The 26351-nt window shown below is 37.4% G+C and overlaps 2 protein-coding genes across 3 annotated transcripts in view; both read left to right on the plus strand.

Moving 5' to 3' along the window:
- The first annotated feature begins 164 nt into the window (after positions 1-164).
- On the plus strand, positions 165-11919 carry arrdc1a (arrestin domain containing 1a). The gene is made up of 8 exons (XM_067522034.1): positions 165-353; positions 3961-4071; positions 4485-4535; positions 7348-7502; positions 7788-7970; positions 8521-8697; positions 9640-10096; positions 10931-11919. Exons 1-8 carry the CDS (start codon positions 236-238, stop codon positions 10966-10968), a joined length of 1290 nt encoding a protein of 429 aa, XP_067378135.1. The 5' UTR covers positions 165-235; the 3' UTR covers positions 10969-11919.
- Positions 11920-13419: 1500 nt separating this feature from the next.
- The window catches only part of ehmt1a (euchromatic histone-lysine N-methyltransferase 1a), a 32020-nt gene continuing 19088 nt past the window's right edge, over positions 13420-26351 (plus strand). Inside the window, exons 1-11 of one of the 2 annotated variants that reach the window (XM_067521591.1) lie at positions 13420-13569; positions 13830-14294; positions 18473-18569; positions 19642-19728; positions 20140-20355; positions 20505-20650; positions 20901-21044; positions 24668-24975; positions 25159-25242; positions 25309-25397; positions 25499-25605. In XM_067521591.1, the coding sequence (XP_067377692.1) occupies positions 13869-14294; positions 18473-18569; positions 19642-19728; positions 20140-20355; positions 20505-20650; positions 20901-21044; positions 24668-24975; positions 25159-25242; positions 25309-25397; positions 25499-25605 (1704 nt within the window). In that variant the 5' untranslated portion in view covers positions 13420-13569; positions 13830-13868. The remainder of the gene's footprint in view (positions 13570-13829; positions 14295-18472; positions 18570-19641; positions 19729-20139; positions 20356-20504; positions 20651-20900; positions 21045-24667; positions 24976-25158; positions 25243-25308; positions 25398-25498; positions 25606-26351) is intronic. The other variant, XM_067521592.1, reaches the window with a different exon arrangement.

A 26351-nucleotide genomic window follows, 5' to 3' on the forward strand; every position in this document is an offset into this window, starting at 1 on the left:
CCCATCAAATATAAAAGAGTTAAACTACTTTGTAACCGCCCGAGCAGAGTGAGCGCATATCTCGTAAGGTGGCGAACACATCCCATAAAGTTAACACGGCGTGACGTAACTTCCTTCTACATGAGTTTTTATTTTGGAGAGGCATGTGATGTCACGTGACGAGGCGGGGATAGCTTCATAATATGCGTACTGTCGCGTCCAGGTGATCTTTAGTGTCACTGCTTGTTTTGGGAAGATGGGGAAGCTTCAGCAGTTTAAAATTACATTTGACAAAGACAAGGAGATGTATAGTCCGGGCGAATCCATCTCAGGGACCGTGACGGTCCACGTGAACGTGCCGCTGCCGTGTAAAGGTAAGAGTCAATAAATTCTGAGCTCGTTCCAACAACTTCTGCTCACCTGGTGGGAACGTAGCTTTCGTCAAACAAGGAAGTGAAGTTCTTGGTGTAAATGAGGCCTTCCACTGTGATTTTGTTAAAGAAGCAGTTTTTCTTTTTTAAGATCCACTTTAATGTCGGTATGATTGTGTGTCGGTAACTTTAATGGGATAAAAATCTGCCTTTCTTGGCAGTACCACTGCTTTTTAATGAAAAACACCCGATGGAAAACAAATTTTTCCTTCTGTTATCAAGTGTCCAACCCTCTTCTCCAGCAACATTTGACCAGTCTAAATGATTTTAATATGAAATCAAATATAAATATAAAATATAAAAGTATTTTATTTTGCTGCATGAATGTCTTTGGAGTGGGTAGCACTGCCACCTCATAGCTCTGCTTCGAGTCAATGCTGGCTACATGTTTTCTGTGTGGGGTTCTCCCTGTCTTTGCGTCTGTCATTCAGTTTCCTCCTACAGTCCCAACAGATGGCTGTTAAGTTCATTTGTGACTGGTAAAATTGCCAGTGTGAATGGTTGTCTGTCTGTCTATGTCTCTGTCTTGGCCCTGAGTTAGACTGTAGACATGTCCAGGATGTAGAGTCCACCTGGAAAAACATGACCTAACTTTTTCAATAGGGGTTTAAGCTTTGCTATTGGCATGCACTCTGTAATTCTATTCAAATATACTTTTATGCCATGTAACATATGAATCTACTGTAATGGTGTGAGGAAGGACTCTAGGGGTCTGATAGGTTGTGGTTTTATTTCATATAGGCTTCACCCTCTAAGAGCTGTCGCAATTTGGTTCATCCACAAACCCAATAGCAAAAGGTCTTAGAGGACGAAACCCTATACTCATAGAATTTGGGATACTAATACGTAACCAATGTTCTGCAGTGTGCTGCTCATTGTGAGTAAGAACTTCCAGCTTCTCTACTGGAGCAATGAATAGTAGAAATAGTTGAAATTTTATTCTCAATGTCTAATTGTATTCAGTAAAATTTTCACCACCACTGAATGTCTGTTTTGAGATGTACCTAGAACTGAATATGCAGCAGTGAAATAATTTACTGTCAGTTTCTCTAGTTAAATTCCAAATCTGAGATTTACTCAGCTAAACTCATCTTTGTTGAATCACATGGTGGACAGAAGGAGACCTGAAACACCAGAAGTCTGTTCATGTGGGCTTGATTGTTTTCTCAGTCACCAGAATTGAATTTCGTTATATGGTCAGTAACCAGATTTTGAACTGAACGTGAGATGCCAATAAGAGGTGTGTTAGTGTTCAATCGACTTGCTCTTTTGTTATTAAATCATGGTAAATGAAATATCTTTGAGTTTTTGGCTGCTGGAGCCTATATGCCCATTGCTCTCTCTCTCTCTGTCTCTCTCTCTCTGTCTCTCTCTCTCTGTCTCTCTCTCTCTGTCTCTCTCTCTCTCTCTCTGTCTCTCTCTCTCTGTCTCTCTCTCTCTGTCTCTCTCTCTCTGTCTCTCTCTCTCTGTCTCTCTCTCTCTCTGTCTCTCTCTCTCTCTGTCTCTCTCTGTGTCTCTGTCTCTCTCTCTCTCTGTCTCTCTCTGTGTCTCTGTCTCTCTCTCTCTCTCTGTCTCTGTCTCTCTCTCTCTCTCTCTGTGTGTGTCCATCAACATGCTGAGAGCAGCTTTTGTGAGTTTCTATTTAAATGGTTCTGGGGCCTCCAGTCTGTGTACATTCCTCTTCAGGTAGAGCTGGTTAGACTGTCAGCTTGTCATTGCTCTCTGATACGCCCAGGAAGCAAAGTCTCACTGTGCAACAGTTTGAATCACTGTTGGATTATGCAGTAGGTTGGTAGCTGACATGAAAGACACATTGTTGGGCAAATATTAACATTATTAATCATCAAAAGTGTTCCATGTGTCACAGTTCAACTTGGATAGACTAAGTATAATGACGATAACCAAGAACAGTTGCACAGATTGAGAAAACAAAACTAAATGTGAAAAATGAAGTTATGCAGTTGTAAATGGAAACAGTTTAATAAAAGTAAACAAGTTTAGAAGTTGGTCTCTTAGTGATGGAAAGTAACTAAGTACATTTACTTAAGGATTGATTTCTATTTTACATGGGTATTTATTTTTTTAAACTATCTATTTTATAACTATAGTTACTTCTCAGATTTAGTTGTATAAAACAAAATACAGTATAATTATTTACCATTATTTTACCCATTGATGTTGTGAAATTTAGCAGCTTCCCAGCAGTATGTAAGGTAAATTGCAGTATTTAATAACTGCAACATTAACAACATGGACACATAATAAATATTAATAGGGGTAAATTTCTACTGTTCACTTAAAAAATATATTTATTTATGTATTTTATTTAGGACAGTTTGTTTGTTTGTTGTTTTTTTTATGGGAAGCTTTATTAAAAAATTAAAGAACACCAAACAGAAGAGAGTGTTGACACAATTTTTCTATGACACAATTACCAACTTTATGCTCCAATGGATAACTAAAATGTTCCCACACACTGTTGGTGTCTGACATGAATATCAATGTTCCATCCTCTGTTATTATGATAAAATATAATCGACTTCAGCATCATGGATTTGTTACACCCCTAGGCCAATATTATTTTTTTCATTTTTTACATGACACAATGGCATCAAATAGCTACATTTCTTCCTTATTTAATTGTAATTACTGCTGTGTCTTATGACGTTCATTTGCTTATAACCATAGACAGTTGAACAAAGTTTTTTTTATTATGTAGGTGGGTGAAGGTTCTCAGTTATCCAGGATTGGAAATCCAAAGATTGAATCATGTCAGCTGGACTTCTCTCTTTCTTCAGCATAGCTTCTGCAGCATTAGAAGTGGCTAGGGAACCAATTAGCGTACCAGGGAATGTAGGCTTATTAAACATAAGTCATATTCCTAAGATAATTGATGGGAAATTCATAGGCCCACACCTTTTTTAGAGAAAAATCGAAAACCAATACAAAGGTATAGAGGTATTAAAATGCTGAGCTATTAAAGCCATTTAATCTTCTAAAGTCTGACTGCTGTATGGTGTATTGAGTCAGGCTCACAATGCTGTCCTTTGTTCCTGCTATCAGGACAAAAACATTGACTTAAGCATTAGCATATGGCTGGAACAGGTTTGAAGCTCAGCGACTGGATCCTTCATTCTGCCGTGCTGTATTTTGCACTTTTGCACTTTTTCCTCCCATATTGTCCCACATGTGACCTGGTGGTGATTTGGCCACAACCGTTCCAAAACCACGTAACGGTTGATCACTTAAATTAAAAAATTATTGCATCCTTGTTTTTAATTAGCTTACTTTCATATTCTGTAGTAAGGGTAGTGAAAGGTTTGCTCAGAACAAGCTTACCTGGGTAAACCTCGACATTTGGATGCTACATTCTTTAGTCACAACTACTAGATTTGATAGTGCAAGTGGACATCACTTGCATTAACTGAACTTTTGTGAAACACCAGTGATGCCCTCGAGAGGAATTACATAATAACGGTCTAAGTGATGTTTTGTGCTGCAGTGGCCCCTGTGTCTAAAACTTGCATTTTCTGTTTATTTTCATCTACAGCCATCAAAGTAAACTGCAATGGTTTCTGTGGCATCACCAGTAAGCTAAACGACACAGCCTGGACATCGGAGGAACAGTACTTCAACAGCACAATCTCTGTTGCAGACAAAGGTAAACAGTAAGACTATTCAAATACTAACTTCAACCAAATGCAACAGGATTAATCTGTAATGCAGCTGGTATCAAATAGGTGCAGATTACCTCAACAGGATTGTTCAGGTGTCCAATCACATTAGACAGCTTATCTGGCCTGGACAAGTCTCGTGTCAGGAAATGACTTGGAAATAAGTAGCAACATTCTTAAATATGTGTATATTTTTATAAAGGTGAAACGTTTACATTGTGGAAATGAAAGTGGGTTAGTGTAAATAATTGAAGGCCAGAGACTGTAATATTTAATGTTCCTCTTTCTACTTTGAGTAAAGCGTGCAGCCCTGAGGCATATCTGCCAGTTGGGTAAAAGTGGGGTGATTGTTACGGTTTCCGCTGATGAATGTTATCTTTGCTTTCTATGTCACTCACAGGAACCCTGAAAGAGGGACAACACACTTTTCCCTTCAAGTTTCTCATACCAGGTAGGTGTGTGTGTGAGAGAGAGAGAGATGTCCCTGCCTGACAGATATGACGCGTGTCCTTGCATGTGGATAATTACCCTAATTCAGCTCTGGCTCAGCAGCATGGACAACTCAACTTTTTTATGAGTAATATAAGTTTTATGTGAGGCATGTTCTGATTTTATGCAAATGCAGATTTTTTTCATTATGACTATTAGATTCACATTTAAATCAGAAGAATTTAAAGCAGCTCAAAGCTAAATGTAAATATTACCAATGGACCCAATGACTATTTGTAATCTAAAATGTTTCCACTACATTGTGGGTTAATAAAGTGGTTTAGATCATCTGTGTAAACTATAGGCTTTTTTAAAACATGCTGACTGCTTGTGCTTGTGTTTAGTAACATCAGCATGTCCCCAGATCTGTGCAGATACTTCAGTGTTTATGGCACTGTCAGACCAGGGGTGTTGAGATCAGTATCATAATGCAATTACCCATAAAAATAATAAACCACACATTTAATGTTTTTTTTTTTTAAAGTAATCTCACTGAAATCAGTTTTTTTAAAAGAGATGTAAAACCTTGTCATATAATCCCCGCCAGCAAGTTAATCATAAAACATCACAAAGTGAAACTTTCAATCCTGTCAGAGATTAAGCAGTTCCTCTTTATTTAAAAGGTGCATAGTACCTAAAAGTGTATCCACATATCTATAAATATATTTATATTGGATCATGTGTTAGCAACTATGTTTATATGAATAAAGTGATTTGAGGCAGTTCTGGGCTTGTAACATTCATACTTTAGAAAAATATCGATCAAGCGATAATTGGTCCTTTGTTTTGTTTTGTTTTATTAAGTTGACGATGTATACAATCTACATTTTCAGAAAAAAATATTTATTTTATTCAGGAATTTATTTGTTTTTCTTAAGTTGTTCAACTATTTGCCCACATGCTTTTTCCCAGAGTGATGCACTTCATCTCATCCTTACTTGTGATAAACGGCTTCTCTAGGATGCTTCCCTTTTAAAAAAAACAAACAAACAAACAAAAAACAATGACCACAATTTATTTTGACTTATGAAATAAGTGATTTAAGATATATTCAGTTGGGAATTTTTAGACACAATGTTGTTTGTAAGTAGTAACAGCTGCTGTGTGTTGATGGCAGCTCATGGTAACAAGATTACAGACTGGATCTTTATATTATATTTATATATTTTAGAGTTAGAACAGAAATAAAGAAATAATTGTGAAGAAAGGCATAAGAATGAAAGAAGAGTCTTCCTCCTATGCTTCAATATTTCCATTTGCTACCACCACTACCTGTCATCTGGTGTCCAATGTTGGTGTTTTAACATACATAAAGAAATGAAGAAAAACCCTGGTCACTTTAAGGTCTTTAATGTAAATAAAACATTTTTTTTAGTTTTGTTATACTATCACATCACTGCCTGCTTGTTTGTTTGGCCTTTGTTCAACTACTTCACTGCTGTAGTCTATTTTTCCCGGTAAAGCTTGTCTGCTGTGTGATGAGAAGTGCCACAGAAACTCTTGACCAACCCAACCGGTCTTTTGTTGTTGAAAATCTGTCATTTGAAACGTGTGCATGCCTTCACCCGTAGAGGTTTCTTGTTTTCATGTTTATAGCAAAAGTCAGGAAAGTAACTGCTCACTTGGAGAAGTTATAGAATAAATCTGGATAAAGTGAGCATGATCAATGGTTATATACACAGGCCAGAAAAGGTTTAGAGACCCCTACAAACTTTCTTCTGAATTTTTTGGGTTTTGTTTAATGTTTATAAATGGATTTCAATACACACAAAAATGAAACATAATTTTGAAGCATATTTGAGCACAGAATAATAATAAAATCAAATTTCTTGAACTTCACTTTCAGCACTAACTGACTGGCACTGATGTGTCATTCTACTAATTGGATTTTCCAGAAATTCAAGTAGGGATGTTCTTAAATTGATCATGTATGAACCTTCATGATGTTAAAACATCTTAAAATAAGTTCTAGTAAACCAATAATATAAATTTATATTTGGCTCTCCCTCCACAAGTGACCAGTCATTTTCAGTATAAATTAAAACTAAAAATGACCAAAGAAAAACAGCTCTCCTTTAGAAATAAATTAGTCTATACTTGTCCTAAGAACAGAAGGTTATTCTCGACAAGGAAATAGCCCAGAAATTAAAGATTTCCTTAAAAGGTGTACAATATATTCCCTAGAGATGTGCTGCAACTGGATCCCATCAGGACAGAAGCCAGATTGGGTGCACATCTGGCTAAGAAGACAAGTACTTACAAGTATCCTCTTTGAGAAACACACCTCTTACTGCTCCTGAATTGGCTGCATCTTTGAATAAAACAAGAGGAAAAACCAGTGTGCACAGACACTGAGTAGTAGACTTGGATTAGCTGGCCTCATGGGCAGAGTTGCCAAGAAAAACCCTACTGAGGTTGGCAAATCATGAGGAAATGTGGCAATGGCCCAAGCTGCACAGTAGACTACAGATGTCTAAAACAAAGTCTTGTGGAATTAAACTTTTGAGGTGTTTGGATCCAAACGAGAGAACATACTTCAGATCCAGAGTTAATGGACAAAAATGATGAAGCCTGCTTAACACCATCAGTGAAACACAGAGGTGGAAACATGATGTTGTGAGGATGCTTTGACTATAAAAGAGTGAGCGATGAGCATCATGTGAAAGGCATCCTCAATCAGTTGTCATTAAGGTGTTTCCAAGCTTGTGTGTGAGAGAGAGAGACAGACACACACACACACACACGCTAATATGTATTTGACTTTTTTCCCACAGCCTCTGCTCCGACATCTTTTGAAGGCAACTATGGCAGAATCATCTACAGAGTGAGGGCTTTTATTGACACCCCACGATTTGCCAAAGACTACAACACAGAAAAAGCTTTCTACCTGCTAAGGCTTCTCAACCTGAATGAAGTGCCAGACATATGGGTGAGGGGTGTGAGTGTGTGTGTAGGAGAGACATTAGCTCTAAGGTTGAATGTGATTGTAACCCACATAAAACCTGAAGATAATGATACAGTGAGTAAAACTGACACATTACAATAAAAGCTATTAACTTGTTACAGTACTTCGGAACCATTATGCTAAGCACCTCATTACACTTGTTAATAATGACTGTTAGCATATAGATATATTTTAATACCCACATGAGACATGTTGGTTTTCGTCAGTGTCAGCCCTGGTAAGTACATGTCACTGTCCTTCTATATGTAGGGACCCTGTTCATCTGCAGTGACTCAGCAGTTCAACTACATGCTAGTGAAAACAGGCACAGTTGTCCTGAAGGCCCAGACCAACATGAAGGGCTACACAGCAGGCCAGGTTATCCAGATAACGGCCAGCATCCACAACCAATCTGGAAAAACCACAGGCAACATGGCAGCAAGCCTGATGCAGGTAAATACATTTTACACCCCAAACAATCTGACGAAACACATTGTTTCTGCTAGTTTTTTTGTATAGATGGATAGATGGTGACAATGATGTAACAATGTAAACAAATGTAAACAAATGACAGATTCTGGCCATTTAATTTTTGTTGTATAAATAAATAAATAAATAAATAAATAAAATAAAATAAAATAAAATAAAATAAAATAAAATAAAAACCAGTGTAAAAAGACAACTGAAATGATTGATTAATTTATTGTAAGAACCAGCTGTAGCAAAAAGTCAGTACACCCTTCATTGGTCATATTCTGTTCTTAAATTTGGTATTTCCACCTTTTTATAGTAATATGCAGTCACTTGGGCAGACCTACACCAAAACATGCTGGATGTCATCTGATCCAAATGGATTTACTTTGGTTTCATCTGACTTAATGCTTTCTTTTATAATTTTCTTTGGCAAACCTGAATCCAAACTGAACTGAGAGAACTTCTACAAACCTAATTGAGCATGTTTGGAATTCACTATATGACCAATCATGTCCATGTGTATTTTCAGAGGGTGACCTATGAGACAAAAAGGCCTACCCACGATCTGAGGACGATAGCGGAGGTGGAGGGAGGTGTGGTGAAGGCTGGCAAGCAGGTGGAGTGGAAGGATCAGATCATTGTTCCCCCTCTTCCTCAGTCCTGTCTCGCTGGCTGTGATCTTATAAAGATTGAATATTATATTAAAGTAAGATACGCCCGTCGTTACACTGTCAACATTTTCTTGTAAACTGATCATGCATGTGGTGCTTCTGATTTAAGTCATCATTCATAGACGACCTAAGCTTAATGTGAGCATTTGGTTTAAAAAGTTGGTTTAAGTCACTTTTTAACAGAATGTTATCACATAAATGTAAAACCTGCAACAACACAAGAGCAAAGAATTGTAGCTCTCAGCAACAGTTAATTGTCAAATAAGCCGTTGTTACAACCTTGCTCATAAGGCCACGACAGAGCGGGAGACACCATGAATTGTTCGAAGTAACTAATGAATGAAACAAAGATGCATAAGTTAAAACCACCAAGAGCATGTGACCACATAAACTTTGTAAACCCATCCTGATGCACCCCTTACTTGGACATTACAGTAACACACATTTATACAGGATGTAGTGGTGGTATTGGTGAAAGAAATGAAAGGGGGGGAAAAAAGCTTTGCTAAACATCTTGGAGATGCATATACTGTATAGATGGGTGTGGACAATGAGGAGTCTCATCTGTCCACTTGTGTTCAGATCACCTACATGCATTTTAAAAACCAAGTGTAGACGGGTGCAATCCATAGGTACATCCACTAATGAACACCAAAACATGAGATTTGTCAAAGCAGCACCCAGTAGCTGACAGCAGAGGGAGCCACACTATAAGAAAACTTTCTGTCATTGCTAGAAAAGCATAGCTTTCACAGACAGAGTTGTTCTAGATTCCATTCCTACCTTGAATGAATAGGCCTAATATTTAGATCATTGATCCAGGATGAAGTGATTATCTACATTAAACCTTTAGAAGAACTGTTTATCTGAAGGGTACTCTACTTGAAGCATCAATTACAAAAGTTGGATGTGGGTTAACATTTAGTATTACATCTCGAAGGAAAGGATTAACATTCTTCTTTCCCCTGTTTCATCAGGTCAGTCTAAAGGTGCCAGACGTCATGTTGACATTACCCATCCATATTGGAAATGTCTTGCTAGATGAAAAACTGCACCCGTCCAAAGCAGCAGCTCCTCCTCCCTCTGCTACAGCTGAAGGCCCAGAAGTCTCTGCCTCTGCCCCTGATATGGGCACCTCTGCCACAAACCCCACACTGCCTCCTCAAACAGCCCGTCCCATCCCTCGCCCCAGGTTCTCATCCCATAATTCCCCCAGTGCTCCTCCAGCTGACTACCATGAAGGAGCAGAGGGTGGGAGCCTGACGAGTAACGGCTTCTCCCACAAGCGCCAGTCTCAACTTGTCTCACCCAACGCTTTCAGCTATGCTCCTGGCCTTTTTTTCTCTCAAAACCAGCAAAACAAAGAGCCTGCTACAGCGGCCACAGCACCCCACATCCCACAACCAGACTACGGCATCGCAGCCTATCCACAAGGTCAGCTTTCACACATTTCTTTTTTGCCAACTAGGCACCTGCAGTGAGTATTAAAGGCTTTCAGCTTGTTCCTTTTAGGTCCTCTCAGCGGAATTTGTTCTGCATATTTATTTGGTATGTGTTTTTAAGCCATACCAAGATACCGGCTGCATCCCAGCCCGATGCTCTGCATCCAGGTTCAAATCCAAATTACAATAAACCTCTGGAAAAAAAGATCTATTATTTCTATAAGATTCTAATACATTTTAAGTAAAGTGATGGGTAATAATAAATACAAAGACACATTTAACAGATAACTCAGCTTCCCAGGCATTGGCTCACAAATTATCTGAGCGACCTAGTTATAAAAATCTTAATATACAGTCTAATTTAACCTAATACACAAGTAGACTTGTAGATGCTGCTGTAATGATACTTATGATGTTTCTGTTCACACTTAGTCAGGTAAGAGTTACATTCCGGATCTGTACATGCAGTGGACAAAACAAACATTGTTAAGTATACTGCACTCATCTACACATTAGTACACAACAACTTTACCCAACACTTATAAAAATTGGTAAGAGGTTACAGTAAATAGTAGGGTTCCCGTATGGCACTAAACCCTCCCAGAAAATAATAAACTTGCCCTACAATCCAATTCACTATTTATCTCGGTGTGGTTATTAGAACCATACTAAGTAATCCAGGCTGGTACAGCTTTGAGAAATTGCCTAAAATGAATGCTGTTGGGTTTAGCCTGAATAATCATCAGAACTCTTGTCTACAGTAGAATGTAATGTAGAGAGTGTTTGTATATTAACTAGCTGGTCTTATGGTTTCTGTTGGTTACAGATGCCCCTCCTTCCTATGATGAGAGCTGCAACACATGAAGTTGAGCCAAGAACCAGGAATCTTCGAGCAAGATGTCGATAAATGCAGAGAAAATGATTGACACAGACGGCTGATGTTGTAACCTGTTTTTTTTTCTCTTCCACGTTATTTTACATCTTAACTATCAGATTTTGTCATAAGTTCCTTTTTTTTTGTAAATGAGAAGAGCAGCATTTTGAATTCAAAAATGGATTGACTGGGTTGTACTCTCACTAATCTAATGTGGTAAACCAGCCACAGGCAATCTAGGCTATTTTTAAAGTGACTATTTTTAAAAAGATTGTTTTTATGTTTGTCTTTAGCACTTTAAATTAAAGAAAAGACAAGGGGGGTAATAGAATTGTATTTGCCATTTGTTTTACAGGAACAGGAGATGTTTTGATTTGATGGCATCTGTGATGTCAAGTCTGAAGTTCATGTATAAAAATCAAGTGAAACAAGCCTGAAATCCTATCTAGTCTAATCCTTTTTATTTTACACATTGATGTAAATTTTACACTTATTGGAAACCGGTGGGATGATCTTTATCTATTGAATATTTAAGACTATCAAACAGGAGTTTTCTATTGACAAACACAATCCAGATTATGCTTTTGCAAGTTGTCTCCATACACTACATCTTTGTAAGGACATGATGATTCGGTGTAGCCTATTACAATTTTTCATGTTTGGCTTCCTTCTATGAAAGTTGTAGTAAAATTCTTTTTAGGTTCTTCTGTGTTTATGGCACACCTTCCTTCTGTCTGATTTAATAAGTGAGGAATAACGAAACATCACTGTGATTTGAGGTTTTATTTAACTTTCCTGATTTAGTTCACATCTGTTTCAGTTACAGTTTTTAATATTTTAATAATGGTTAAAGTTGCAAATCTACAGTAAGAAAACACTTTATTTATTGTTGTCAGTGTTTTCTAACTGCTTTCTGGATTCCAATAAATCTTTGAAAACTGCTTTTGTCAAACAGTTTCATATTTTGGTAGTGGGAGGTTGTTTCTGTTGCAGCAGAAGGCTTTTTAAAGGAGTGCAGGTTTAACAGTTTCCTAATTAATGTTCAGAACATTCTTGCATGTTAATACTTTTTGCAATAATAGTTGCCAAGAACATCTTTTCATGGAATAGTTTATTACTGTTGTGTCATACCTTTTTAAAATTCCCAACCCCAACGAGCTTACTAGCTATTGCTATATATAAATGATCAGATCTTTTACCCTACAAAATTTACAACCATAATGAAACAACATGTCTGGTCATCTTTTCCAGGCTTTGGTCAATTGTGAAAGTTAGCACCCCCTTATTTTGAAATGGCAAAAAGAGAAAAATTTTTTTTTTTAATCAACATAATATAGTGCACTTGTAATTAGGTATTTCAGATGTTTCTTCATCAGATGGTACATTTTTAACTTATTGGGGGGGTGGAAACTTTTGCACAAATTTATTTTCATTATTTTACCATAACCAGTTTTGTTACTTCTGATGGAAAAAAAAAAAAAAAATTACATTTGTACTGGCCAAATGTGTTATAACATACAGGTACAATTTAAGAGCATGTAAACTTAACTCTAAACTAAGTACAATAATGGTATATTACTATTAGAAACGTAAACTGAACCCTACAGGGTATACAGTGTACTTCCATAGGTCAGTAAATGTACTTTAAGATACAAATATACAACTACCGAAGGCAACAATGCTGATCAAAGACGTGCACAAAAAATAGCAAATATGTTGAATCAAAAACACAAAAATCTACAGTACACACAATTTAGACACATAGCTACCACCACCTGGTGGTAGTAATGTTGTTGTTGATGGGGGGAAAACTTCAAAATTTAAATATGTTATGTAATTAAAACTTATATCATCCACGTACAAAATGAGTTGATGGTGATTGTTTCTTAGGCAGGTGTATAATTTATCGTTGCACATATTTGATACATATTGTTTTTTTTTATCACCTGGAAAAGTGCCTGGAATTGGCGTTTCTTATTGCTGGTGTGTTAAAAATACTCTAAGGTAATATTTGTATTTTTATATAATTTACAAATGTAAAAATATTTTAAAATTTTAGGTTTTATTCCTGGTGGAATTCATGAGGCATAATATAAATTCACGTTTCAGCAAAACCTGGAATATTAAATTAAGATCTTAAAAACATATTTTTTAAAGTTACGCGTTTCTGTTTATTATATTGCTAGTAATCTTAGCATATCTATATTTATCTGTTTAGTTAAAGCAAATCATTTTTTAATCATTATCTGATGGCAAGAGGATTCCCTGTGACCTACTTCCGTTTTGTTTTTAATCTCAATACTTAAAGTGCGAAAATACTCTGGACAGTCTTCGTAGATTAAGCTACTGTAAAAAGTGAAGTGGGGCAGCACAGCAGCTACAACCAGCAGCTCACAAACAAGAAGTATTTCTGGGTCCATCAGGATGTAAAAGCAGCGCACAAAGCCGGTCACGTGCTGTGCGGGTGGGGGCGGAAGTAGATACTCTTGTCTTTCTTTCCCCATCTTCGCTCATATAGGACTACGCCGTCTGGAGCTGGCAAAAAGACACTCTGCAGCTTCAACTTTTCCTAACTTTAAGTTCGGGTGAAGGTTAGAACTTATTTACTTCCTGTTTGTCTTGTAGCAGCTACCGCTCGTTCAGATTAATAAGCTTTGCTTTGCTTTTCTGTCTTTACTTCTCTTTGTATAACGTGAGAACTTTGTAGCGCTATTCATTGTATTGCATTGAACGCTATAATTTGCATAGTGCTACACTTTCTATAGTAATGTCAGTCTCCTTATGGTTATTTACTTCGTTTAAGTGTTTGTATTATGTTTTATAAAGTGGACTAAAACTTGTTTCAACTCAGGTGTTACTGAGGCCAGTCTGGTGGGCTTTAACCCTTCAAATGGATGACAGTGGAGGTAGTGATGGGCCTGGGCCAGACAAAACGCACTCCAGTCCCTCTTCCTGGACAACCATAGTTGCTAAGGGACAAGCACAGAGTGGTCAAACACTCAAAGTTAAAATAACTCCCTTCCACAGCTCACCTATAGTCTGTAGTGATTTATCTGTTCACCGCGAACGACTAGGAGCAGCGTTTGGGAAAGTTCAGGTGTCTCCTGGCAGCCTGTTTCTAGACACACCTGGATGTCTGACAGCTTCACCTGTCAGAGAAAGACTCGCTGCTGCTGCTGCTGCTGCTCGTCCTGCTGCTGCTGCTGTTGCCACTGCTGCAAGTATTGCTCAGGGCTCAGTGGAACGAACTTTAAGTTCAGGCACTGTCCCAGCTATGAAGGGAGAAAATTCACAGGAAGGTCTTCCTGTTGGCAAGGTAAACAGATACTGATGATCATCTAAATTAGTTATTCAGCGTTTTTTGGTTTAATGCTTAAGATCTTTTAAAAAACCTTACATGCAAGTTCATTTTCTTAAGTTGTTGATCAGTGTTATGTGTCCTAGTACAACCATGGCTCAGTGGAACACATAACATAAAAGATACCACAATGCTGATGAAATTCTGAGATCTTTTATATTGTCAATGACTTAACAGTATTTTAGAAGTTGTTGGAGGATGTGCGGTGTTGCCTCTGGGTTGTTTGGGACTGTCTTGGAGATGATGTTAGAAAAAATATTTGGATCTTTCATATATTTTAAAAAAACTGTCTCTCATATACAGACAAATGACACAAATTTCTGGCATTAAGCCATGGCTCAGCTTCGATTTTAGGTTTTGTTGCTTTGTATGGGTCAATTGAGTCAAGGATTTTAGAGACAGTAGGGATAGTATTTGCATATACACCCCCCTCCAAAAGTTTTGGAACAGATAAAAAGTATTTTATCTGTAGGCTGTAAAAATTGGGTTTGACGTCAAAAGATAAATATTAGAAAAGAGATCGACATTTCAGCTTTAATTTCAGCTTTACGTATGGATCTGATACACAACTTAATAGGTAGCAAATTTTGTTTGAACCTACCCATTTTTCATGTAAGCAAAAGTATTGGAACACTGCTGTCTCCTCTTTTGCAGCTATTATTCATTATATTTTAATATTTGTTAAAGTTGAATTCTTCAAATCTACAGTAAGAAAACACTTTATTTATTGTTGTCAGTGTTTTCTAACTGCTTTCTGGATTCCAATAAATCTTTGAAAACTGCTTTTGTCAAACAGTTTCATATTTTGGTAGTGGGAGGTTGTTTCTGTTGCAGCAGAAGGCTTTTTAAAGGAGTGCAGGTTTAACAGTTTCCTAATTAATGTTCAGAACATTTTTGCATGTTAATACTTTTTGCAACAATAGTTGCCAAGAACATCTTTTCATGGAATAGTTTATTACTGTTGTGTCATACCTTTTCAAATTCCCAACCCCAACGAGCTTACTAGCTATTGCTATATATAAATGATCAGATCTTTTACCCTACAAAATCTACAACCATAATGAAACAACATGTCTGTCTTAAAATGCAGGCTCTTTATGGTTTATGTCTGAAGATGAAACTTGGCCAGTCTCAAACCTTCCACTTCTTGCCCCTGATGAATTCCTTTGTTGTTTTGGAAGTGTCTTTTGTGTCATTATCTTGCCACATGATGAATGATGCAGTTTGTTTGCATCTTTCTCCCTCCAAACGTTAGCCTTTGCATCACTTTGGTAAAGGTTATTCTTTGTCTTATCGGTCCATAAAACTTTGTCTCAGACTTTTAAAGGCTCATCTCTTTGACTTTTTGAAAATATTCGAGCTTGACCTTCCTATCATTCTTGCTAATGAGTGGTTTGCATCTTCTGGTGTAGCCTCTGTACTTTTGTTCATGAAGTCTTATGCGAACATTGGATTGTTATACTTTCACTCCTGCCCCCTGGAGGTTTTTGCTGATGTAACTAACAGTGGTTTTAGGGTCTTTCTTTACAGCTCACAATGTTTCTTTTGTCAAGTGCTGTTGTTTTCTTTGGTCCACCCATTTCACATCTGTTTCTTACTACATTAGTCGTTTCTTTCGTTGTGACATTCCAAATGGTTGTAGTGGCTATAGCCAGTGTTTTTGTAATGGCTCTGATGATTTTTACTTTCTCACAGCTTCACAATTGCTTGTATTTCACCATTAGACAACTCTCTGGTTTTCATGGTGGTTACACTTCTTTATTATAAATGCAGTCTGAACAGGCAAAACCCAAATCTGAAGCTAAGTGTAGACATTCAGTACTATTCATTGTTTGAATTATCAGTGTCATAGGACACATCTGGGCAACAAAACACACCTGTCGGTCACATGTTCTAGTACTTTTGGTCACATAAAAAATATCTTCTAAGTTGTGAATCAGATCCAGATGTAAATACCTGGAAATAAAAGATGAAATGTTGATCTCTTGTCAGAATCTTTGTTTCTACGATCCCAGAGTCCTTTCAGTGTTTGACAAATTCCAAACAGGCTAAGGGTCTGGTTGAAATGTTCATCCTTCTGCCAGGTTGTCCCATCTCTGCAGTGCACATTTGAAGTGTTAAGGTGATTAGTGGTCTCCTGGTCTCTTGGTCAAGGTCCCTATTGTCTTGTTACCCAGTTTGACCTATTTGATTAAATATTTGTAAATGGATCAAAAACACACAAAAAATGCAATAAATTTTAAGCATATTCTTGTCAAACTTAATTTAAAAAAAAGCGTCCCTTTGTAGCTATAACTGCCTGACAAATCTGAGGCATTCTGCTGTGCTGGTTGGGCAGTGTTCCTGAACTCTTTAGTCCAGCTGCTCTTGCACTAGCTCAATGAGGGTTAGATCTGGCGATCAAGCTGGCCAAGCCATCACAGTATATTACAACAGATACTTTCTTCTCCGGGTAATTCTTACACAACCCAATAGAATTATAGGGTTCAATGTCTAAAAAAATGAGACTTCCCTTAGCAGTTGTTACACAGAGGAAATGGTATGTATTGTTAACATGGAGCGGTGTCTATGCTGTTTTAGGGTGACTTTCTAAAGTCTACTTTGCATCTTGGCCCATCTTCCGATTTGCCAACCTTTAGTATTTTTTTATTTTTATTTTTTTAACCAATGGTCTGTTTCTCAAGGAGGAAAATCATTACCACTTTTCTTTTTGGGCAGAATTGAATAGATCTGGTTACAGCATGTCTCTAGAGACTGCAGTGTATATGCAGTCTTTAATTTCTTGGCTATATTTTGTAGGGCTGAACGATATTGGGGAAATACATTTTTCTTTCTGCAATAGGTTTATGTTTGCAGTTGAAACACACATGACCTATGCTCTGCATGGTCTTTGAAGGCCTCACTAAAGAAGTAGAATGAGGGAGAGCTGGTGGCTGCCTAGAGAGTGCAGGGACACACATTGAGTAAAAAAGTATTTGCTGCTCATGTTCACTCTCTTTAGTTGGAAATGGATTCGTTCACTTGACAGTAAACTGAAAAAGTTTAACGAAAAGCGTTTTTTGGAGGGCATTTATGCAATAACACTTGTTATGCAACTGATTTCAGCACCAGTCATATGAGCAGATGAGAGCTGTGACTGCTCTCAAGTAATTTTGGAGGGGGTAGTTTAATACATTTGTAAACTCATCCTGAAAGTATTGTTGACAAATGAACTGTTTTCGGATGTCGTTTTTTCATAAATACCTGATATCTTTTAGAGAAGAACCTTCCTTACTAAGTATAGGCAGATTATTGAAAGCTGTTTTTTGTTTCCACTGAAAATGACAGATAAATCTCCCTATGGAGGAAGATTCAAATAATAATTTAAATAAATAATTTGGTTAAGTGAACATAAACTTATTTTAAGAGGTTTTATCCACTTGGGAGCGAACCCATGGCCAGTTAAGGAGCATCCATACTTTTTTGGAATTTTTCAATTTCTGGAATAACAGATGCAAAGCCTTCAGGTTACACACACACTGATTAAGTAGCAAATGAAAATTGTTTTGTAAAGGTAATGTTTGAAATTTTAGGTGGTTTACCTGCTGATTAAATTGTTGCAGCTGAATGTTAAACATATTTTCTGTGTTTCTATATTTTTTTAATTTACATTTGATTTGCCATTGTACTTCACCACAAAATGTTGTGTTGGAGTTTTGCAGCTTAATTTAATGAAAACACAGAGGACACTATCAGAGAGAACACAAAGAATTTGAAAAGGAGAGAACAAGATCATAAAAAAACATGGTATTTTAGAGAACGGTTCTTAGCAGCATCATTACTTCCACTTCCCCCAGATCATTTGTGGGTTGTGGGTTGAGTTTCAAAAATACTGCATAGCAGATGCTGGGATGTTTCACTGACATTTTTATTCTCTATCATTAAAGAAAAACATTGATTGATTCACAGGACAATTATTTTTCATTTTCACTGGACGAATTTTATATTTATGACAGTGATTGTTGGCTCCACATATTCACATTACCTTTCAAATACATATGCTGTACATCTACTACTAATATGAATTTCATTTTTATTTCATTTCATGTCTCATGGATTAAATAATAAAATATTTTGTCTTCTCTTTGCCTTCCTAGCCTGTAAGTAAGAGGGCAGCAAAGTCACGATTGACGCAATCACTGAAGTCTGGACCAGCCTCTAATATGGACCTTTGTCACAGCCAGAAAGGCAAAGGTAAAGAGAGGAGAGCTGTCTCCACCTGCCTCAAACCTCAGTCGGTTTAGCTGATCCAGTCTTTTGAAGGCATTATTATTTTGAATCAAACTTTAAATGATCCCAGTTAGGACACAGGATGCAGCACAGACAACAACATATATATTTAATAGCAAACGGTTGTTGTGTATGGCTACAGAATGGAGGTATAGTTGTTGAAGTGCTTTTAATGTGAGTTGTTTACGAGATAAAGGTGTAAGAAATGATATAAATCTGTAATGATTGAGGCCTCACATTATTAGAATTATCACTGGATTCAATGTCTGTAAAAATAGGTTTCTCCCATAATTCTGCATATCCTGCAATTTATATCTGCATATTGTGTTAATTTAGTCTTTGGCCCATACACCTTGTTTTTGCATTCAACATATAAGGCTGAGACAGAATATGTTTAATTACAGAATATTGTATTTTATTTTATTACAGAATATTTACAATTTATTTCTTTTATCTTTTTAATAGTAATTGTTTTAATAAGTTAATTGATAAGTAATTTTTACACTTTATTTTTGTTGGCAATTTTTTATTTTTAGATAGGAGTGGGTTGAATTGGGGCCTGGTGGCTCAAGGGGTAGAGCATGGGGTTGGGATGCAGGAGGCTGCAGTAACAATCCCACCCCAACAGGTATGGTCCTGCCCAGCCACCAACCTTGGTACCAGTCCTGAGCCTGGAAAAAATAGGAGGATGCATCAGGAAGAGTATCTGGCGTAAAAATGCATGCCAAGTCAACATGCAGAACACTTTGCGCTGTGGTGACCCCAAAAGGAACAAGCCAAAAGCCCCTGATCTACATAGGAGCAGGTTGAGAGCAGATAGGAAACATGAGGGGAGAGATGGGGTATGACATCCAAGTCCCCAGCTGGCCTCAAACCTGGGAGTTATATGCCATGCATCTATTTAGCCTATAATGCTCTCCATAATATGTTTTTAATGTGTTACTAAAAATAATCATTTCTGAAGTACAGAACTGACTAGACATGTCCTCAGGAGCCATTATTTCTTGTTGATCAATTCTGGCCTCTGTTTTCCCAGTTGTGAAGAGAAGGAAGAGGAAAATGGGAATGTACAACCTGGTCCCCAAAAAGAAGGCCAAGGTGCTTAAACAGCAGGGGAAGGCAGGTGTATTTACTAATTAATGTATGCTAGACATTCATGTTCCCTTTTGTACAGTGCTCATTTTACTGATTGTAGCCTTTATCGAACAATAGGAAACTTAGAAAGTTAGTGGAGGATTATCATCAGCCTTGAGTCGGAATTCAGTAACAGTACTTCTGTTCGTAGCAGCTGTACATACTGTACATAACTGTTTCTACAAGCTGAGGTGATCCTTAGTATATAAAATGTCTGCTTTCAGGAATGGAAAAATAATATGACAAAACAGGAAAATTAGTAATACACGTCTACATTCCTAGTTTATTTTGTAAATGACACTTTGTAAATCTTGGAAAATTAGGATGATAATAACGCAAATTTTATTTGAGGGTGGAATTCTAATACATACTAATGTCAGTCCTTTTCCCAATCAGAAAGTTGAGCCAGGAGCCAGTTCGGGGAAGAGCCATACTGCAACAGGTGAGACAACAGTGGTTGTACCAGAGATTTCGAAGGCTAAAGAAAAGACTGTCAGGTGTGTGACACAACTGGAAACAGCACCAGGAGACAACTACCATGCTGAATACACAGAGCTTGCTTTAGACTGTCTGGACTTGAAAGCTCAGCAAGAGCTCTTGCCACCCCCCAAGTCAGGTAATTACAACATCTCTCCCAATAAGGTTTAGCATCACAACAATCCAACATCTAAAATGTATTATGCCACCTTTCTACAGAATGAATTGTTTGTTGACACAGGCGTCTGTGTGTGATGTGTGATAAAATCATAAGATTCTTGTATCTAGGTGTAGCAGCAGATGCAGAGGTGACAGAAAGTGACCTAGCTGAGGAGTTACCCCTGTGCTGCTGTCGTATGGAGACTCCTCATAGTGGACGCAGTTTGTCCACACTAGATCAGACCTGCATGGCTATGGAGAGCGAGGACGGAGTGGTAAACATAATCTGAATAACTTAAAACACAGTGTATCACTTTGATAAATGTGTCTCATTAGAAATCTAATTTGAAATATCAGAGAGCTGTTCAATGAGGAAAGAATGTGAATGAAATTAGTGCAGTTTCAAGTAAGGAAAGGCAATAATATACAGTAAAACAAATCCTCCCAAATAGAAAATTGGTGATATTGGAGCAGATTTTTTCACATTGTGTTTTTTTTAAAGCCTGTTTGATTTCCTCTGCACAGCTGATTCGTTGTCCAAGGCGAGTGATGAAGCAGGAAATGATGCGACCTTCCAACACGGTCCATCTACTGGTTCTGTGTGAGGACCACCGCGCTGGCATGGTCAAGCACCAATGCTGCCCTGGCTGTGGGCTCTTCTGCAGGGCGGTGAGGCGAAATAAAGCATACTGAAAGTGTAGAAACCTCTATATTGTACTTTTTTTAGATTATAAATATTGTCAGTAGAATGTATCAGCTTTTTTATGGATATTCAAAGTAGAGTTCATTAATAATTATTGAAAGTACAAGCACCAGGCCCCAGCTTCCAGTTCTGCTGGTAATTATTACAATGGGTAGAGGACCCAGCTTAGACACACTAACATGCCAGTATTCCATCAGGCTGACACCAGCTGTTGGATGCAGTGTGGAGGAATGTGGCCTGGCTGCTAGATAAATTGTTAAGTATGAGTTTATAGTGTTGAATCCACCACCTTTATGAATAATCGTGTAGTTTTATTTTTGGACAGTTTTGGTAAAGTTAATTGTATTGATGAGAATGTTGTGGTAATCCAGGGTAATTTTACCCCTTTGTTTTCACTGACTAATCACACAAAGAAAGTGATCTTTCCCAAAGCACCACCATTTATTCAGAATGAAATGCTGGCACAATATTTGTTAAGGCAGTTGATATCACCCATAAAGCTCTTTCCCTTTGGCTATAAATCTCCTTAGCTGAAACATGTAATATCTAATAATGGTATTTGTTCATTTAAATAAATAAGTTCCTGCAGGATACTAAAGGACAGAGGGTCAAGGTGGAGGATCATTTTCTCCAGCTTTTACTGGATTCTGCCCAAATTTGTTTTTTAAAATATTGATCAAGAGGACTTTAGAATAAGGAAAAACAGCTCTTAAAGTGAAAAACCAACATGGTACTGATGAATAGTAGTACATAGTACATTCTAAATAGCAGCTCTTTATTTCTTAATGGAGCCAGGGACAGTGTAAAGCAAGATTCTCTGTTTAGTTGAGCTGAACAATCTGAAGGTAATTTTTGTTCAGGAAACCCATAGCACCAAGTGCTGCATGAGTGGAGTAGTTGCGGCAGTTTAGAGGTGTTGTTTGGATTAAACCTCTGGGAAAACAACACAGTTGTTGAAGAAATTATGGCAGGGCAATTTTTTAAAGTAAGGGCTGTCTTTATAGCTCTTTATTAACATTTATGCTCCAGCTGTAGGTGTAAAATGTGTGTTTTTTTTGTTTTTTTTTTAATCTTCTAAAGAGAGAGTGTGCAGTACACATTTGGAAAAATTGTTGGTACTCTGCCGTTAAGAGTACCAACCAACGTGACAAAATAATTTTGAAAATTAACTAATGAAAACCATTGCATTTAAATTGTGGTTCACCAGATGCATTTTAAAAAACAAACTAATGATACTGACCTGGACAAAAATGATGGTACCCCTAGAAACAAAAATGTAAAATAATTTGACCATAGGGACATGTATGTTGTGTATTAGCCTCACATGTGTCTTCAAACTTGTAATCAGTCAGTCTGCCTATTTATAGGGTGACAAGTTGTCACTGTACTGTTTGATATCATGGTGTGTACCACACTGAACACAGACCACAGAAAGCTAAGGAGAGAGTTGTCTGTAGAGATTAGAAAAAAATTATAGAATTATTAACCCAAGTTAAAGGTAAAGGTTATAATATAATCTCCAAGCAGCTTGATGTTTCTGTGACCACAGTTGCACATATTATTCAGAAGTTTAAGGTCCACAGGTCTGTAGTCAACCTCCCTGGATGTGACCGCAAGAGAAAAATTTATGACAAATTGAAGACACGGATAATACAAATGGTAATTGTCAAGTCACATGAGCTCTATGTTCACAGACTCAAAAATTAAACATAAAAAGGCAAGAACACTGTAACTTCTGTTTAACAAGATTGAGGCTTGGTTATGTTCTGGAGCTGCTTTGCTGTATCTGGCACAGGGTGTCTTGAATCTGTGCAATGTACAATGAAATCTCATGATAATAAAGACATTCTGGAGCAAAATGCACATTTACATTTAGCTTTTAGCCAAAGTGACTTACAAGTGAAGTACAAGGCAAGCAAAAATCTAAGTCAAGGAGAAAACAAAGCAAAGTCCTATCAGAAGAAGTGTTTACATTTCATGAGATGCAAGTGTGAGAAAGAGCAGAAAGGAAGTTGTTTTTATTTTATTTGTTTTTTTTATAAAATTGGGTGCACAGTGTAAGGAAGCTTAGTCTCAGTCGCAGCTTATGGCTCCTCCAACAGGATAATGTCTAAAACACACAGCTAAAAACAAATGGCTAAGAACAAAACATTGGAATATTCTCAAGTGCCCTTCTATGAGCTCTGCTCTAAATCCTATTTAACATCTGCGGAATGAGCTAAAACATGCAGTCATTGTTGTTATTTTAATTGTTAAGCACTTTGGTCAGTTATTACTATTTGTGCTTCATAAAGTGCTTTATAAATAAAGTTAGCTTGGGTGTCTTAGCTGTCTAAAGAGACAGTTGAGACAGCTGGACGAGTTTGCTCAAGAGAAATGGGCCAAAATAGGTGCAGATGGACAAGTCTCCTTAAGAGTTACAGAAATTGCTTTAAAAAAGGTTGTGCAACAAAATATTAAGTTAAGCGCACCATTATGGTTTCATTAGTTTGGTATTTTAAAATGCTTCCGTTAAACTACTTCAAAATTCAAAAGCAATGTCGGATTTTCAGTAGATAATTTCAGTAAATAGTTTGTTTTTTTTATTAATTTTGTCGGTTTAAAGTTATTTCAGTGACCATTGACATTTTTTCTTTCTAACTGAAGGGTACCAGTAATTTAGTCCACATGTGTAGATGCTGGTCTGAGTTCAGTAGACTAGCCAAAGACTTTTATTCTGGTTGAACACCAGTAGAAATAACAGACTTCAACTGGCTTTAGTTTCAGCATATGCTTCATAGTCAAGATCCAGGTTCTGTATACTTTACTCCAAACTCTTACACACTGCACCTTTAAACAGTTATAGTAATAGTTATCTGGCTATAGAGAATTAAGCTTAAGGGCAAAAGGAATAAAATACTCTGGTACAAGTTTAAAATTAGCTAAAAGGTTAAAGATGAATAATCTGGTACAAATAAGGCATAAATGGTTGAAAAGCCTGCCCTCTAGATGGTTGGAATGCACTAAAATACTGATGTCCAATACAAAATGCAACATTACAGTTACACTATCTACCAGTATATAATGTATAGTGTTCAGGTTTAAAATCAATTGAAATGAACACATTTACAATACAGTGCATCCGCAAAGTATTTAACAGACAGGCGTATGCTTTTCCAAATAATGTCAAATCTACTGAAAAGGTGGACTCAAATAAAGTAGTAGAAATATCTCAAGGATTATCAGTGGAAATAGGATGCACCAGAGCTGAATTTTGAGTGTCATGGCAAAGGCAGTGAATACTTCCTTTTTTATCTTTACAAAATTGGCAAAGATTTCAAACAAAATTCTTTCACGTTGTCATTATGGGTTATTGTTTGTAGAATTTTGAGGAAAATAATACATTTTATTCGATTTGGGAATAAGGCTGTAACAAAACAAAATGTGGAAAAAGTTAAGTCCTGTGAATACTTTCGGGGTGCACTGTATGAGAATAGTGTCCATGGAGGGTTATTTGAGTTTGTCTCAGTGTGGGAGACACCGCTCTGAGTGTCTTGTATTAAAAGAGGATGCCTCTTGGAATGACAATTTTAAACATTGTGTCCCGCAGGGCACCTTCATGGAGTGCAGGCCATATGGTAGCATGTCCCATCGCTTTCACGGTGACTGTGCCTCCATCTTGAAGGATCGCAGGTTTTGCCCCCACTGTGGAGAAGAGGCCAGCCGGGCAAAGGAGGTCACGGTGTTAAAAGCCAAGCCGTTGCCCTCTGTACCCAGGTCCAACCCCGAGTTGTCAATTCCAGTTGTGCCCACTGTGGCCAGACTGCCATCGATACCAAACACACCTGCTGTTCAACAGGCACTCAGAGCTAAGAAGACTATCGAGCCCCAGAGGAGCAGGGATGAGAGCACAAGCAGGTAGTGACACTGATCATCGTCATTTTTTTTTCTTATTCATTGAAGATAAAAATACAGTTACACTTCCTTTCTCGAAATCACTGAACTATTAAATAGACAACTATAGAATACTACTATAGGATAGTTACAGTTTATGGCATTTCAGGACAAGTAGTAATCTTACTGCTTGCTCTCTTTCTTCAGGGTGAAGGGCAAGAGTTTGTGTGCTGCCGACAGACTACCTAAAGAGTCACTAGAAAGCATTCTGATGGCACTGGATGATGAAAAGTAAGATTGACTATACAATCTGTTGTTCTTGTGTTCATGCATAAATGAATCATCGTCTCTTTTCAGCCTAAAACCAAAGAAGGTGAAGTACCCCACCAGCCAGTTGTACATTTCTGCAAAACAAGGAGAGCTCCAGAAAGTCATTCATCTCTTAGGTACCTCACATTGTTTGGCATAAAGATGCTTTAGCTTCAAAAACAATACTTGATGCTTTTTAAAAACCTGTATTATCACAATTAAACTCTTTACTTTACAGTTGAAGGGAAGGACCCTAACTTTTTAATGGAGGGCCAAAATAAATGTACCCCTCTTCATGCAGCAGCTGCTGAGGGTCACCATGAGATCTGTCATATGCTGGTTCAGGTAAGGATCCTGGTCACTACAGGTCGGACCTCAGGACCTGTATTTCTCGGTTCTTTCTGAAGAAAGGATCAGCTGTCACTGACACATTAGCCCTGTGACTAGCTGCCCTGAAATTCCAGCACACAAAAATCAATCTTCAGTCTTAGATGACTCACTATCCCTTCTTTCCCTACTTGCACTTTCAGACCTGAGTGCAAATTAATTAATTTAGATTCACCAATCTTTAGCAAAATATGGATAGTTATGGCAGGGCCAGACTCTGAAACTGCTACAAAACCATCCATATTCTCTTTTACATATAAACTTACACATGTAACATACATGGTCAGAAACATTCTTACGGGAGAAAAAGTTGGTTTTCCTGTGAGGGGTCAGAGTTTACAGGAGACACAAAATGATAGAAAATTTGTGTTGCAGGAAATAGGTTTTTTTAAACAGCACATCCAAGTAGTGTATCTAAAAAAAAAAGGTGGAGGTGTGTCACTCTGATGTTTGCATTTTCATGTACACCCCCTCCGGAGAAAGTCAGGAGAATTTCAGGATTCCAATGAATTTGTGAAAGAGGTTTATGATAAAGACTCATTTGAGCAGCAAGTTCAATTCAATTAAACTTTATTTATATAGCGCCAATTTACAAAAAAGCCATCTCAAGGCACTTTGCAAAATAAAGTCAAGACTATAAAGACGTATAGAGAAAAACCAACGATACCTCCTTGAGCAAGCCCAAGGCAGCCAGCAGTGGAGAG

Source organism: Channa argus, chromosome 11, assembly GCF_033026475.1.
Source record: "Channa argus isolate prfri chromosome 11, Channa argus male v1.0, whole genome shotgun sequence".
Lineage (NCBI taxonomy): Eukaryota > Metazoa > Chordata > Actinopteri > Anabantiformes > Channidae > Channa > Channa argus.